The 17,442-nt window shown below is 39.0% G+C and overlaps 2 protein-coding genes across 2 annotated transcripts in view; both read right to left on the bottom strand.

Annotated features, from left to right (window-relative positions):
• TUBGCP6 (tubulin gamma complex associated protein 6) overlaps positions 1–12,056 on the bottom strand; it is a 42,920-nt gene extending 30,864 nt beyond the window's left edge. The window contains 15 exon segments of the mRNA XM_051795677.1: positions 228–318; positions 954–1,224; positions 1,656–1,723; positions 3,166–3,272; positions 4,532–4,621; positions 4,930–4,989; positions 5,338–5,403; positions 5,889–6,015; positions 6,671–6,739; positions 6,922–7,026; positions 7,107–7,204; positions 7,865–7,961; positions 10,156–10,290; positions 11,119–11,192; positions 11,614–12,056. Of these exon segments, the coding sequence (XP_051651637.1) occupies positions 228–318; positions 954–1,224; positions 1,656–1,723; positions 3,166–3,272; positions 4,532–4,621; positions 4,930–4,989; positions 5,338–5,403; positions 5,889–6,015; positions 6,671–6,739; positions 6,922–7,026; positions 7,107–7,204; positions 7,865–7,961; positions 10,156–10,290; positions 11,119–11,183 (1,449 nt within the window). The 5' untranslated portion in view covers positions 11,184–11,192; positions 11,614–12,056.
• A 1,217-nt stretch (positions 12,057–13,273) lies between these two features.
• LOC127474623 (secreted frizzled-related protein 2-like) lies at positions 13,274–16,639 on the bottom strand. The gene is made up of 4 exons (XM_051795676.1): positions 16,353–16,639; positions 15,658–15,827; positions 14,676–14,768; positions 13,274–13,584 (listed from the first exon to the last, which is right to left on the bottom strand). The coding sequence occupies exons 1-4, from the start codon at positions 16,637–16,639 to the stop codon at positions 13,274–13,276; spliced, it is 861 nt and encodes a 286-aa protein (XP_051651636.1).
• Between the last annotated feature and the right edge of the window lie 803 nt (positions 16,640–17,442).

Here is a 17,442-nt window from a genome sequence, read left to right as displayed (position 1 = left end):
GACTTGTCCAAAGATCATTAGAAAGATGTATTGTGATTAACAACTATCCCCAAATACTTGTTTTCTCATCTTGCATGATTACTCTCATAGTTAAGCACATTCCAGCTGAGATTAGTGGACTTGTGAGATACATAGCAACCAATATCTGGACAACAATATAGTAGAAGCAAAAATCAGAGGAATCCAACTCCACCCCTAACCCCAAGATCAAGGCAATATATTATTACCTCCTTCTCAAGTATTTTATCTAGGATGGCCAACATACTGCCAAGAGAGAGCAAAGTTTGGTCATCTTTCACAAGGTCTGCATAAAAGCCACTGTAAAATAAATTATATGGAGAAAAACTAGATTAGAGGCAATAATGTCTTCAAAGAGGACACTGATAAAGTACTTTGCCATTAGTATTAATGGCATACATGTTGTATAGGTGCTACACATTGGTTCTCAGAAACCTAACTCTAGCAGGAAGATGACAACACTGTTGGCCTGACAGTCTTGAGCTCTCTAAACCTGTCTCCATTCTGCACTGGAAAGAAAACAAAAATGTCTGAAGATAGTCTAATTTTGATAGAACTCTGTTTTCTCTAAGACAAGACAAAAAGTTGAGTTTCTCAAAACAGAGCAGTTTGATTTTTTTTCCAGATAAAAGTGAATACAGAGCTTTAAGGCACCTTCCTAGCAAAATCTCTCTTTCTAAATGAATACATTTGCATTAGCTGTCCTATCTCTCTTGAAAGAGTTTTAGAGAAAAGTATTCTGATTAGTCCAAGGATTTCAAGGCTACGAGTGACAAACAACACTAATGCCTTAATTTTTCAAAGGAAGAATTTCTGGCCATAATTGAGGAGACTAAAGCCAAAAAGATGACCATGTCAGACACAGAGCTAGATGACACTGTACAGAGACCTCTCAACATCTTAATTATATTGAAAATTACATAAACAGGACCAACCTGACAAGAGCTTTTATTTCAGTTTTGTCCATTTCCTTCACCAAATGAACAGCTACAGGAAGAAAATGTGCTAAACCTGTAGAATCAGTTGTTGCTGTTTTGATGGGAGGCACTGGAACTAGAATATTTTTCATGTGCAATTCTAAAAACCTTTCTACTTTGACAGTTTCATTGCTGTTAGTTATCTTAGAGTCATGTTCTGTGGAGGGATTTGAATTAGCCTTCTTTAGTAGATGCGATTTAGTGCTCAAATTTTGTAAAAATGATGTTTCTAGAGAAAAAGAAATAGAGAGGTTTCACAGATATTAATTCCTAAGCAATGTGGTAATTTTGTATATGCTTGTTTACAAAATAAGAGTACATTTGCATTCATAGTATGCATATTTACTTCCATGCACTAGCTACAATGTTTCCTGCCACAGATGTTATTTTTTCAGTGCTACTACATTTGTTTTAATATAGTGAAAGGTGATAAACAATAATAATCTTATGTCCATATTTTTGACACATGAAACAAACAAAGAGGTAGTTTCTGACATGATGTCTGCTGGCTTCAGAAGTTCTCTTCAGACCAGCTGAAGACGTAGCCCTGAATGAAGCCTCACACTGCTTTGTCAGTCACATGAATAACTGCTTGTTCAATTTTGAATTTCTGTATGAATCCATTTATCAATCACATTTGCTTGAGGAAAGAGAAATTACCTTCATACGTCAACCATTTCCAGTAGGGCTTATGTGCTGCTCTCACATTCTGAATAGATTCAACAGCACTACAAAAGAAACAGGATTAACAGAATCAGGAATAATGAAAACAGAGGAAACATAACTTACCTCAACAAAAAAGCAAAACCAAAATATCCAACTGAAAATGAACAAGCTCTGGTCTCTCTTCCAAGAATGCAGAACAGAAAAATAAAGAGAATGAAAATCAGTGGGCAGATAGCTTGGAAAGATTAGATTTAAGAGTCAAAAAAGAAAAGAGAAGAACACGTGCAGCATGTACGCACATTTACACACAATGAGTGAAATCCCAACCCTGCTGCTGGAACAAGCACACCTGTCTGAGTTCTCCTGTCTGTCCATGCCTGCCAGAGATTCACTCAAATGCAAGACAAATCTGTTCAGAAACCAAGTAAATCACATTCCCTGCTATTCTTTGTGCTGAAATCTTCTTTTTATTACCACTGGTATTTGCAGCACTATGGTCAAATGGTCTTATTATGTTAGCTATCATACATAATTCCACTCATTAAATCCAGAAGAAATTCTGTGTACTTAGAGATTATTTTTAAGGTATTCAGGAGCTGGACTGATATACTGGATAAATATGAAACCAACTCTTTATTACCTAGGATGATAGCAACTTGAGATACCACAGTTGCTGGAGAAGAAACAGAGGACACACAGGGGCTATGGGATGTGCTGAGAGCAAAAAATCCAGCTTTGCTCTGTGAGTTTACAGAACACTGCTCAGCCCACAGCCCATGTGTATCTCCACTGCTTCCCTGGCTGATCTGAGTTCCGAGTTTTAACTAACATAGCCAACTGGTAGGTGCTGCCACCCAAGTGCATGAGGAGCTTTACTGCTGGAAAAAGCCCAGGGCAGCTACTGAAGTGGGAGAGAGACTAAGGACAGACATGGAGACATGGAGGAGGTAGTACAGACAGGTAGAGAGAAAGACACTTTTGTGATGTGGGACTGATTCAGGCCCAAGGTTCAGAATGCTTTACTAGATCAGATTAACACACTCTTAGTGTCTCCAAAAAGAAGTTAGACTTGAAATTTAATTATCTTGGTACAGCTCTACACCATCAAGTGCTTTTGCACCCAAAGCCTCAATGCTCCAAATTCTAGAAACACAAGGATTCATCAAGTCTGGCTCTGCAAAGCATCAGCTCTCACTGATGAGAGAAAGGTTAGCTCCAGCTTTTCCTGTACTACAGCAATTGAAGTGGCCCTGGGGTCTGAAGAACTAATCCTTGCCATTGCATACTTTCCCACATAGTGGCTGTCACTAATTGGCATTGTCTTAATTACAATAGGATTGTCTTAGCCTTCAATGAGATGGATTTCTATAGGATAACAAGGCCCAAGGATAAAATGGTTTATGGTTTTATGCTGTAAGATATTACAACTTCAAATAATTTCAGAAAGAAAAGTATACAAAACTGTACCTTGGATGGGTTGTTCTAGAATTCTTTATATGCTTACCTTAGACAAGGTGCCATTTCTCCAGTTATTTGAGGTACAGGATCTCCAAGCAAAGTTTTTACAGTCATGCAGACTGATTCAGCCAATGATTTCAAGTGGTATCCACCCTAAAAAAAAAAATAAAAAAAAAATTGTGTCAACTAAGGGACAAGTACTTTTAACATCTCTCTGAATATCATAATAGAAAATAAATTATACTTTTGAAATATATCTGTATTTACAGAAATGAAAGATAATATGAAAGTACATCTAAGTCAATGACTTTCAATATGAAAACAGTAAGTGAATGGCTACCTGCTGTACTTCACTGGCATCTCATGATTCAACTCACTTCATCATGGTTCAAATAACTTCAGAAATTACTCATGACTTTGACATGAAAACCCTGGGAACGTATGCCTTCTCCACTCCCATTCGCAACATGCCATCTTCAGCAATTCTTGTGGAAGATTCCTTAGAAGGCAAATGCTATCACTGTCCTCTAAAATGTCTGCATAAGAGAAATCTCATACGGCCTGACACTTTTGAGATGTGGTTGCCTAGTGGTTTGGCAGAATTTAGAGAACAAAATAGATTTAGGCTGCTAGGTGGTATGCAGGAAGCAATCTATTACCAATGGAGCAGTCACATCATCTGTAGTAGGAGTGGATGCTTATTTGCACTTCAGCTAGTACACAAAAATATCTATAATAACCAGCTGGAAAGGATGGTGGAAGAAAGGTCATGCAAAACAGAGGTCAAGTGAATCAACTAATTTGCAGTTCACTCTTGGAGACCTGGTTGGCAGCAATATTTCCACATACTTATTTACCTGAAAAACCACCATTTTTCTAATGTGCTGCAGAAATAGGGAGTTCAAATCTAGATTTCAAAAGGAGAAAACATTTTTAATTGTTTAAAAAAAGAATAAAGAAGAGGTCTTCAAGAGCTTGCATAGAGGCTTTTCATCAAAAAAGAGAATTTTGTAAATGCTCCATTATTAAGTAAGAATATATTTAGGTTAAACTCTCCTGGAATAAGACATATTTTTTAAATCATTTGTAATCCAGCCTATTCACTAAATACATTTTAACGAGTTTGGGACTCTCCACAGCAGTAGACTAGTAACTGTTGACAAAAACTGAACAGATTTGAGAAGGATATTTTTTTGAATGATAAGCATATGGCTCCTCTGTTTCAAAAGTTCAAGATGTAAGAGCACTGCCAAATCTTAGCCATTTTTGCATTCCTGATACTCAAAACAAAGACTAAAAAAAAAAAAAAGGAATTATTCCATTACGAAATTTTGCTTCTTAGCTTCTAGTTTGCTCTAAATGGCTCTTATACAAAGACCTTTCCCATGGGAGTACATTTTAAAAGTCTTTACCTCTAGGATGACACACAGCTTTCCATTAGCTAATTGCATCAGGAAATGGGTAAGGTGGGCAAAAACCTCAGGAGTGGCATTCATCTGACCCTAAGTCAAAGAAAAATTTTTTAAGAAATGAAACCTTGAATCAAAAACATTGGTATGAAACCCATATAAATATAAATATATATATATACACACACACACACACACATACATACAAACACTTGTATATATACATACACATATCTATAGGATAATCTGTCTTTACATTTTTGTAGTGTTTCATACATGCAAACATGTATTTTTAGCTTGATCAAACTGAATTTCACTTATCAATCACAGGAGATTAAACAGGTAGGAATATTTTCTGAACAGATTTGTGACTGACAACACAAAAACCATAAGTTACTTACTTCGGGGTCTCCAATTCCAGAATCATATCCAGAGGAGACAATAACAAGTTCAGGATCAAACTGTTATAGAACAGAGACAGTTATAGCACATTCTTATGTCCTATTTTCAATTTTGTACCGATTTCAACTGTACCATGATCAACTGTTATTTCAGTTACAATATGAACACAAATAAAAGGTTCTCCTTGAATAAATTACCCTTTTACACTATTTTCATCCCTGCCAGAGAAGTTGCAGATCATTATATTGAATATTTAAAAGCTAAAATTCCATAACACTATTCAGTTCACCAGGACATCATACCAGCAGAAATAATGTGTTAACTCTGCTACTGGCAGTTACTGCTTTCTATAAAATGTTCAACAGTACCTGCTTAAGAAGCACTTAGGAAGGCAGAAAAAAAAATACCTCAAAAGCCACTGGAAGCAATACATGGAAAAATGCAGCAAGATAATCTGAATTTCCCATCCCGACCTGAAAAATATGAGAAACACTGGTTATATTTTCCTGTTGGAATGACAAATTTTCTAAGGTTCTTCAAGACTTTAGGGAAAGATAGTAAAAGCTAAAGATTAAGGAATGTTACTAAGTTCTGTAAAATAAACTCCATTTAAGTCAAGTACATAAATATCCACCATTCTTAATCTTAAGAATGAGCTTCAGTTCTCTGCTAAACAAGAATGGATGTAACCATCTCCTGAAACACTTTCCAATTTGATGGCTAGGCAAGATATTCAAGTAAAAATGGATGTGTAAGTTTTTCTCTCCCTTCTATTTTTTAAATGTTATCACATTCTCAGCAACGTTTTTCAGCAGACATTCCACTGACAGGAAGGATGTACACTCAGCTAAGACATCTACCAAGCAAGTGAAGCAGTACACTCTCTCAGAAAGTGTTACCTAAAGAACGAAAGACAAAGCTATTACACTTGCTTTGTTGTGCTGTAAACAATATTTACCTTATTCCAAGGCAAATTTATGTTAAAACCTTTTCCTTTTCCCAGACCCACAGCATCATAATCAGATTCTTTGAGTGATGGCCAGAATTCCTGGTGTTCGTAACGATGCCAGGAAAAGTACAAAACACTGAAAATAAAAAAAAATAAGTCCAATTTGACAAAAAGATTCTGAAAATGACTTTATATCCTGAACCTGGTGACTGTATTGCCTGAAAGCAAGAAAATAAAATTGTCCTTTCTCCTTAGTTCTCTTAAAGAACTTGGACTGTGAAAATCTGTACGGTAGGTCCTATGCCAAAATTAACCTAAAAAGTAACCTGCTAAAAATGTCTTATATGCATGCACTTCATACAGATCAAAGACAAAGAATTTTCAAGGAATTTTCAGAACAGCACACTTGTTTCTAGAACCTACTTACGTGAATTTTCCAAAAATAATATAAAGCTCACATATTTTATCCAACTACTACTTGAAGACTTTATCTGAGAGATTCCTGAATACAGAGAGTACTCATGTATTACCTGAGTACTGGCAAATCAAGGTAATCATATTGCTCATTTTATGTTTGTTATTCTTTAAAAAAATGTGAATCTGTTCTACTGGATTTTAATTTTTTCCCTCTATTTTATAACAAGTAAAAAACAGAGTGACTAAAATAGCAAAGCAAATGTTTTGCAAGATTTTAGTTTTAGAAGTTTAAAAAAAAATCTTATTCGCTACAGACGCAAAACAATCTTTAAACAGCTAACATTAAAAAAAATGAAATATACATATTTTCAAACCTTGGATCCTCTTCAAATATATACTGAGTTCCTTGCCCATGATGCACATCCCAGTCAACAATTAGGATTCTGTATAGAAAACAAAAGAAAACATTCAGTGGAAGAACCACAGCATCTTAATCTACAAAAGGTACAAATGAAAAATGTTTTTCCAAACCAAAAGGAACACTCTAGACAATAATCTAAACCAGTACAATGTCAAACTGTTACTTGCATATGAAAGGCTTCTCTAGAGTCAACCATGCACTTACCTCTGTAGACCATATTTCAGTTTTGCATATTCTGCTGCAATAGCAACATTGTTGAACAAACAGAACCCATTAGCTGCATTTCTCTGGCTGTGGTGACCTGGAGGTCTGAACCAAAGTTTTATAAAGTTAATAACAATGAAAGAAACTCTGCCAAGAAGTGAAAACTTTCTCACACATTTTCCTACCTTACTAATGCCATTCCATTGTGCCCTTTTCCTGACATCACAGAGTCCACCAGCTGCAAAGTTGCTCCTACTGCTAGTCTGGCACAGCGGTAAGTGTTCTGAAAAAGAGAAACTCATAGTTGTCATCAATTACTCATCAACTTAAACTAATCACACATCACATGCTTTAGCATCCCAACAGTGAATTGTCTTGACATAATTCTACCCAACTGAAACTGTATGAAGACAGTTGAAACAGGACTTTACAACACAGTGCTTTCCATTAGGATTACCTGTAATCACCATAACATTTATAAGGATGTTCTCTGTGGAGCAGTTAAGAAACACGAGATGGACATATTGAGCAGACTAATATGGCATCTTTGAAAATAAGAAACGAAACCACACAGAAACAAAACACAGAAGACTTCATCTTCCTTACCTGGCACAACATTTAAGAGCAATTGTTACCAAAATGTGATTAGCAGGTCACTAATTGTCTACAGTGACATTAAGTGACAAAAACAGAGCTAAAATTTGAGTAGTGCACTATACTGGCATGATACAATTACAGAATAGATGACAGGACACTTAACCAATTTAAATTACAGCATTATACTAAACTTGAAACATATAACAATAACATCATAAATAAATGTGAGACTAAATAGCAAAAACTGTATTGCCAGTTTTCCCCTACTTGACATCTTGGTGTCACTCAGATGCGATAACACAAATACTTGTAACTCCCAAGAGAGGAAGCAGTTTAATTTACACACCGGATGAAAGAAAAAAGCATCATAATTTTCAGAGACTCTTTTCAGCTCCTCCTCATTCATTGTCTGAGTGCTTTTTGCCACTTCCAAGTGCTCTGAACTGCAGAGGAGAGAGAGATTAACACAACACTTAACTATGCAACTAGAATTTTTTTTTTTTAATGTAGAATGCAACAAGAAGTAACAGAATATATGTTAAAATGGGCTTTCTGTGGGGCTTCAGGAGTCCAACAGGTACTCTGGAATGCTAGATGTACGATATAGTGAAAAAAATAAGGAGCTCTGTGACAGCAAGGGTTCTTGAATGTCTTAGAAGTACAACATTTTTCTCTCTTTTTCAGTGGTAAGAGTAATTAGTCTTGCTTTCAAAAAAAAAGACTCTTTGTTCATCACGCAGCAATCTATTTTGTAATCCATGCTACATATATACACCACCTCAACAAGAACTAAACTTTGATTTTGACAGTCATCAGAGTGTGAATTACAACTCTGAGAATATGCATCTAGTTCTGTCTTTTCTGTGAAAAACAAACTTTTGAGTGAATCCCTTATTAGGTGTCTACTAACTCCCTCTTTTCACTGGTTCAAGAGTGCAGTAAGTACTAAGGCACTAGTATCAATGTTCCCCCAATTCTCTGTCACTGATCTCCTGCCTTTCTGTAGTGAGCTGGAAATGGAGGCTGATGGCATCCCATCTGTGACCTAATCCATATGTGCATTCCTCTAGGTGGATAACACCAAAGTAGCCAGAATTTCACAAAAAAAATGAGACATACTAGTGCAGCCTAATGGAAATAAACAGTTGCTTCAAAACAAAGGTATTAACAGGAATAAAACCATATGAACATGAATAACTACCTAATTACTAGTTTAACTTCAGCAGCAGCCTCATAACTAACCGTGAGCACAAATAAAATATTTCTAGAAGAGTTATAAATTCGTTTCAATCTAAAAGTGTTTTGGAGAGGAAAGAGCTGTATTATCTCTACCTTACCTATGTAAACCAAGACAGTGATTTGCTGCAGTCATCTAGTAGGAGCAAATCAACTGAAAATAGTGATCAAGCCTCTTCCATATCCAATCAGCAATGTATTTACCATGAAAATAAATTATATTGGTACACAGCACTAATTGCAGTCTAAGAAGCGTGTTTTTTAGAAGAAATACTGTTTTGGAACCTGAAAATTCAAGAATGACTTAGGATCAAGCTATGGTCCTGTTCATAGGTGTCAGGGCCCTGAGTGCATCCCTTCCCTCCTGGGGTTTGGCTGCTGTGTCCAGAACAAGCAAAGACAATGCAGCTGGTCACCTTGAGAGAGAGCACTAGAAGGAATGTCAGCAGAGGCACCCTTCAAACAGCTCTGCTAAGAAACCTCAGCAGATGCTGCTCCTCCTTCCCTTGGCTCTTGTTTCCAAGATAAGGCTCTTTCTCTTGGCTACACTGCAGCTGTGTTGTGTAGCAAAGTCTGTGTTTGGCCATGCAGCCCATTAATCTGGACCTGGACCCTGACCTGTGCACTGACTCTCCAGCTTGACTTCAAACCTGCCGTGTTACTATGGCCACGCTGGGCAGACTAAACTCATGGCTGAATCCAGGTACCATTGCTGGACCTGTGCTGGGTACTGTGGGATTGTGGCCTTGTCCACAAAGCTATTGCCTCTGCCTGCCCTGTCATCACTCTCTGCTCCAGATCCCTTGCCTTTTGGAAAAGGCTGCCCTTGCCACTCCCTGACAAGGGCAAATGAGCACACAAGCAACATGCAGAATCATCTGCAGCTGGCTGCAGAACCATCACACCAAGGTGACAAGTGCCAGAGCAGATTTCATTGCCATGACTGCCCAGGACAGGCTGGATGCTGTTCCTCCAACATCCACCTCTCCATAGAATTAGCTGCAAAGTATTTCTGTTTGGTCCACTTTATCTCAAAGATGCTTAAGAAAGAAGAGGTTATTATCTTTCTAAAGAAATACCCATTTTCCTACACTTTTCAAGGTCTTGTCCCAGTTTTTTTTAGAAGTTTACTTTTATTCCTATGTATAAATGAGCATTCGTTGCCTAAGATCCCAAAGAGTGAAAATGGGCGTTTAGTGGGATAGCAGATTCATAATTCAGCACCTACACCATACTCATTATTCAACTAATTTTCAGTGTGACACATTTTCCATTGAAATCAATGGAAGTCATTGAATTTTGGAGCAGCCCTTTTCAAATGGATCAAAATATGACCTGGATGTACAAGTTCTGCTGTTTCATTGAGTTAATCTGAATGGTAATGAAAGTTAAGTTTCAGACCTGTGAACCAACAGGATCTCCTCCTCGCTTCCTTCTCTGGCAGGCACATGGACACATCTTTCCACAAGGTGGTAACATTTAAGCTGCTCATAGGAGGATGAAAGTCTTTCTGGCACTTCAATATCACAAATAGGACTGAAAATAAGCAATAATCATATTACTATAATATCATACAAGCCCAGCTAACAAATACACTTCATAAAGCCTCGCTTTTAACTCCCCATTGTAAGAAGATTCATTACCCTCAAAGATTGACATGTGAGAGTAAAAGAAAAATAAAATCTTTGAACACTTTTCGTTTTGGAACCAAGTTAGAAATTTATTCTAAAATATGTAAGAAAAAAAATAGTTCTTTAAAAAAAGCCAACCTATATAATAGCATCTTTTTATTGTTTCCTCTCCCACTGCTGAAAGTTGCAATGCTTCACTACAGACATGGCAATGCTGAAATTAAAAGCTGTAGATTAAAGTGAAGGTGAACAGAGGAGAAGCAGGTTTGGAAGAGAAGAAAACAATGGATTGTTACCCTGAGCACTGCAAAGGAACTGGTCTAATTTACATAAATTTAAGTAAGTGGCATATACCAATTTCTAACTGAATTTAATTGACAAATTTCAGCTGAGTGAGTGTACCTACATACTTTTTCCAAGATCAATAATACTTTAGCTTTATAAACAATTTAATTAGCTTAAAATACTTAATTTAGGGGCCTACTCAGATGCCTCATGCTAACGCTTCTTATTAAGGCCTCTCAGACTGGAGGCTACAGCTTCTCAAATCCAGCTTCAGATTATCATTACATTATCTAGATACAAATTGCAAGTAAAATAAATTTTCTTCTCCAAAAGGAGAATACCTATCACTAGGTATTCCCTATTACGTTTACAAAAAATGCATTTAGTTGGTACTTTTCTCACAAATCCTAGTAAGAATCTATTCATAAAAAGAACAGCATTGACTTACTCACTCCAAAGTAGTTTGTGAGTGGTCATCTCCTCATCATAAATCAGCACTGTTCCTGAAGCCATTGCTACAGACTGAGCAAAACAAAAATCCCAAGACACATATTTCAGCCCAGAAGTAAACTTAATCTTAAACCAGTTAGTATTATACTAGTTAGTGAGAATGTAAGTACAGAGCACATCTGCTTGCAGGACAATTTTGCACTTTAGACTCTGCACTTACAGAACAAAATCAAAGAAAAACATTTAGGACTCAGATTTTGACACAACTGAGGAGCAAGGCAGCAGTGCAAAGCTGATGGCATCGACCTGGAAATTGGATGCAGGCAGGCAGGATTCACCATTACCCGAGTGCTCAAGCACTCGGCGCTGGCACTCCCGGTGCGGGTGAAGGGAGTACAGGCCACCTCCCCAAGCCCCCCTACCCACTCAGAGCCTCACAAGCCAGGTGGGGCTCTGAACACAGGCCTCCTCCCCCCATCGCACACCGACTTACCTGTCTCGGTGGGGCGAAGCCAAACAGCTCCGTGTGAAAGCCTGCGTTACAAAGCCACCGAGTACGAACAACAGCCCTCGTACACCACGGACAGAACAACTACACGGATCTGCTCCGTTTAAAACTCAAGCGAGGCACTAAAGAGAGACGAAGAGGCCGACCAGCGGACAGCGAGGGCAGTGCCGGCAGCGGGGCCGCCGCACCCGAGCCCCGGAGCCGCCGGAGGCCGCGGTTCCCTGGGCCACGGGCCCGCTCCGCTACTCGCCTCCCGCTGCCGGGAAGCCTCTGGCAGCCCCGCGGCCGACCTGTGGCTTCCAAAGGCGAGAGGGCAGCGCGTCCCAAGCACGCGGCCGCAGCACGGAGCGCCTGTAGGAACCCCCACCCCGCTGCCCCGGGTGTGCCGGGAGCGCACTTTAAATCCCGGTGTGGGATTTCCGCCAGCGCCGCTGTGCGCGTCACTCCCGCACGGCGGGACGTGGGCGGGGCGCGGCCGGGGGTCCCTGCGGGGTCGGGCGGGTCGTGACCGGGGGAGTCCGACCGCTCTAAGGGTTTTAGTGTGGAGCTGACCCAAGAGCTAAACATCCCACAGCCCCTGGCTGTGTGGTATCTCCTGACTTAGGGAGAAATAAAGTAAGAACCTGAACGAAAGGGATTTACTGCTCCATTTCAGCAGTGACGGGATCGTGGTCAGCCCGAGCTCCGCCTCCCGCACGCCCGGGCCCGGCTCTGGTGCCTCCCCGGCCCATCCGAGCCGGCACGGGTGTGTAGGGCAACGGGAGCCTCCTGTAAACACTGACCGCCTTCTTCCTCGGTTTCTGCTGGTTTCCCAGTTCATGGTAGAAAGTGATGGAACAGAATAGAACAGGTGTCGTTAGACCTGATAACCTGCTACAAACCTGAACTTCTAGGGAACACGTTGGGAACCCAGATCGTTACAGGTGCGACTTCTAGAAATTTATTGCCTGTAAACTTTCTCTGTATGTGTTTCAAGAAAATATGGCCATAATAGATGCTGTATTACTGAAATAGTTTATGTATTATCAATTACGTGTTATTGTGTCTATTATACACATCTATAAAACTGAGCAAAATTCTGTCCATCTTCGTGTAGCTTCCAATGTTAGGGTATTGCAGCTCTGTCATTCTGAAATGATGCCCAGTAACCAAATCTTCTTGTGACTGGGACCAATCGTACCGTATTTACATATTCCTCTTTATTCCATCCGGCAAAGGCGACCAGCAGGGGGCTGTCTCCTTTCAAAATACTCCAACGGGAGAAAATGAGATGGACTCATGAAACATTAATCAAGGGAAAGTTTAGATAACTGGAGAAAATGGTAGAATGGGCAGTATGGAAAAATACATGAAAAGTAGTCAGCTGGCTTAAAACTAGTTTATGCCAGTTTTGCACACATTATGATTTTTTTTTTTTTTACCATAACTCAAAGAAACATTTATCCATGGCTGTCCAAGTTCAAACTTTATGTGGCTGGCTGTAACTCTGTGGAAAGGAAGCCTTTAATTGGAGTTAAAGTTCAACTTATAATACAATTTAAAAGGAAATTAAAGCTTTACATTCCACTTATAATACATTCCTATTTACAAGATAGGTTTAGCATGAGAAATATAATAATCTTTTTACAAATAATATGATAAATATTTACAAGCATTTATGGTATCTCCACTTCTGAGTGGCCAACGTCAACTGGGAGTCCTTCCTCTGCCAATGATAAACCTGTTTTACTAAAATGATGCCCTCTTCAATATTCCCCACGAGGAGATACACCATGGGCCGATGGGTTGGAGTCATCCTCTGTGTACATTTTTCATTAATTAGCAGCCACTGCCGTATCATACTCTGAGTTTCATAAGGCAAGAGTGAGCCCTGGGTAATGAATTCCACTTGGCATTCAATGTTATACTCTTGGTCATCAAATACTGTTCTCCTCTTGGACAGCTTTACTTTCACTGCTAAGGAAAAAAGAAAAGGAAACATGAGTCATTCCATCTCTCAAATGCAGAAGGAAACACTGTCAATGAAAGAAGAATGATTACTTAAAAATACAATCATAATTTACGCTGATAGACTATGGTGAGGCCTTCTCCAGCAGCAGTATAAAGTTTAAAACATTTTTGAAAAATAAAGAGTATGTAGTAAAGGAGTTTTTTACATTGAATTAAGTAACTAGGAAAAAAATATTTTCATGAAAGTGAGTAATGTGTTTTTACCATAACCATGTATGTCAGACTTTTTGTGTAATTACATATTCTAAGCTGTTGGTGTTGTTCTTGTATCACAAGGCTGTCCAGTTTGCCCAAGCAATTCTCCTGAAACTCACTTTGTCCAGGTTGGAAACCGCTTGGCAAAAAGCTAGTAATGTTTGCTGATGCCACCCTTTTAGATATTCCCTTTTCATTATAGGCATCTACCTACCTCATTTGACTCCACTAACACTTTTTAGTATGAAATTTCCCCACACTGCTTGATCTAATGCCAGCCAAAGTCACTGAGGGTCTCTACACTGACATAAAGAGTTTTGCAGGAAGTCTCTGGGGGGAACTCCACTCACTTGTCACTCCAATAAGACAACATGCAGTAAGAATTTCTTTTACTGATGTGATTTTCTGAGTCCCCTTTTCAGTAAGCTATGTGTCACAAAAAAGTCATGCACACAAGTAGTGAGGATACACTGTTCGCACGTAAAACACCAAAGATTGACTTTAACCAGTAATAAGAGGCAAACTTACTTATTTGTCTGCTTTTGACAGAAATACTTTCCATAAAGCATGTTGTACTGCAATGTAGCCAACTAAACCAGAATAGAAGAGATATTTGGTTGCAAACTAGATCATTAATAAATCTTTCATGCAAAATAAATCCTCCTTATATTTTGATTAGAAGGAGCATATTCTGAAAAACAACCAAAAGTTAAATCTGCAGCCAAACTCTTAATCCTTTGAAATCCCAGCAGAAACTGTTACTTATTGTAATCCTACTTTTAAAGCATTCAGAAGAAAGGCTATTAGTCTCTTTAACAGCAGCTGTATTAGCAAGGACTTACCAAAGTTACTGTCACAGAAAACTTCGAGAACTCCTCTGTGTGTAAAGAATTCTTCCACTGCCGGGCAGGTCTGGCAGGCAGGCCTTGGTAAGACTGGTATGAAATTACAAATTCTCATTGTTATATTTTAGAATAATTTTAGTTTTCTACTGTCCAAGCTGAGAGCCCACTGTTTAACCACGGGGATGACAGACAAAATACACAAATGACCAGTGATAATAGGTAAAAATCAACACACTTCTCTGAAAACATGGCTAGAGATGAAATGGAGTTTCATTTTCCATGCATCTTCAGTCATTTTTCAGACTGACAAGCTCAATTATCAGCAACAGATAAAGTAACAAATACAGAATTATTTTTAGCGCAGCTAGAGTGGGTGGGAAAGGGTTTAGGTGGCTGATTCTAGCAGTGACTGGGTGCAGCTGTGCTAGGGTTGTGAATGTATGAATTTGGGTGTGCTAGCAGCAACTGATTCCTATTGTTTTCCATAGAAGTTAATGAGAACCTAATGCATTTGAAGATTTGAACATTAATGCAATGGTAACTCAGGTTTCCCTGAGTATTCCCAATTTTTCTAAGCTGATCTGAGAACCAACTCGTTGTATACATAAATTTATCTGTGATAAGGGCCATTGATAAGTCTATAAAGAGACCTTAAAATAATTCAAACACAGTGGGCTGCAGTGGGTATGTTACTGCCCATAGCTGTGCAGGGTCATAATTGCCTTCCTCCTCTATCTAAGCATGGTCTACTGCACTTTTCTTTTTTGAAGCAATGCTGATTTCCATCATCTGAGATGTGCTGCAGCTTACACTGCAAATACTAGCACTTCCCTGTCCATCTACATGAACAGGTGAAGCAGCAAAGGTAGACACAATTCCATTTACGAAATCACAGATTGTCTGGTAACAGTGTCCCTTGTATCTCCTTGATTCCCAGAACAGAGGGAGGCCACCCTTCCCTCTGCCATCTTCAAACTACCTTTGTGCAAGTGTTTATATTCCTTAGTAACAGATGCCAGGCACATGTCCTCATCCTCAGGGAATCTATCGCAGTCCAGACTGTCAGGCCAGGGGTGTCCATGGCAGAGGAGCACGAGGGCACAGCTGTCACGGACAGCAACACACATACTCCTACAAGGATGGATAAACCTGTCGCCAGAGGAAATACCAGGCTGAGTCAAACTCACGCAGTGATAACAGAAAAGGTTGCAACGGTGATTCCTGTGCAAAGTACATCATCTTCACTGATATTTAACATCCTTCAATAATAATATAATTCCAGAAGCAGCAGCTGTGCAAACTATGCAAGTAAGTTGTCTGTATATGGACTGGACTGAGCTTACAGCATTAAGTTATAATTTTTAAAATGTCTTTATGACAACCTGAGAAAAGCTTCAGTATGAACCTGATTCTATTCACAATAGGTGCTTCAACCCTAAATGAATAAGAATAAATTTCAGCTGTAACAAAATAAAACATGGTATCCTTTGACAACAGCATTCGTGTTCCCAAAGGAAACTAAAGTTGGAAGTGGTACAAGATTTCAGTACCTTTTTTCTGATGAATATATAAAAAGCTAATAGAATTACTTCAGAAAACGTGGAGATTGCTTTTAGATTATGATAAACATGCATTTCATTTCATCCCTGTATTGTACTGTGCTGTGGTACTTACGTATCTAAACAGATGGGTGCCAACAGGGAGCACAGGAACATCCTCACGTGAGAGTGACAGTCTGTGTGTACAAGGTGCTGCCAGGTGGTGGATTTTAGGATAACCTCGGCCATGCTTGTGTGTCCCATCAGGTTGGGAAGCCTCATTTCAGAGTATCCAATATTGTGGCACATGCCCATCTCCTTGGGTATCACTACACATTTGGTGGATAATCCAATGTCAAAGCCTGTTGCTGCTCTTAGGAAACCATTCACAGCAAAAACAAATATTTTTGCAGTCAATAACATCTTCCAGTAACTCCTGGGCTTCTGAGCAGGGAGCTGTCAAACCCCCCAAGTGCAGAGGCACACTGAAAACCTAGTGGCTTATATATCCCAAGAGCTTAATGAACTGTTGGTTATCAACTGCTTATCAAATCACTTGAGACAAGACCAGGTCTTATTGCCTAATCAAGGGACTGTTGTGACAGGCAGGGAGGTGGACGTAAAGTATAGAAGTATGTTCCCTAAGTACACTGATTTGGTATAGTCTTTCACATGTCCCACGGCGTCAGTGGCTGCAGCGTGCTATGTAGCATATTAAATTTTAACACCTGTAAGGCTTGCTATGTACTTTCTAAAACAAATTAAGAGATCATCCAGAAAAAGAGTTGGGCAGACAAGCTGTCTCCTGGGGCTCCTGTGTCTCCTTTGTTTTCAGACACTGTTGACATGGCAGAAAAAACAGCCCAGATTGACTTATCAAGTGAAAATGTTTTGCTTGTGCTAATTGCCCATGTCTCTTTCGCTGTTTCACAATGTAGAAGGGGTACTTTCTTTGGTCAAGCACTAAAAAAGAGACAGTCTTCCGCTATAAGGCAAGTATTTTGCCTGGAAATTTCGATCCCTATTCTGTTATATGCTAAAGGTCCTAACTTCTATTAATTTTAATAGGCACCTGAAAATACAGAATTGAATTTGTAGGACCATCAGTATGGCCAGGAATTTGCTGGCCTTCAGTATTTATTCAGAGTGAAAAGGCAGTACACATACAGAGAAACATTTTTGTTATTTCTAATGAAGCTGGTTACACTTTTAAAACTGCTCAAATA

The sequence above is a fragment of the Manacus candei genome, unplaced genomic scaffold (assembly GCF_025592945.1).
Source record: "Manacus candei isolate 608988 ecotype Guabito, Panama unplaced genomic scaffold, ASM2559294v1 h1tg000043l, whole genome shotgun sequence".
NCBI classification, from domain to species: domain Eukaryota; kingdom Metazoa; phylum Chordata; class Aves; order Passeriformes; family Pipridae; genus Manacus; species Manacus candei.
The sequence above is the reverse complement of the archived record's forward strand: the minus strand, read 5'-3'. Positions and strand labels throughout refer to the sequence as shown.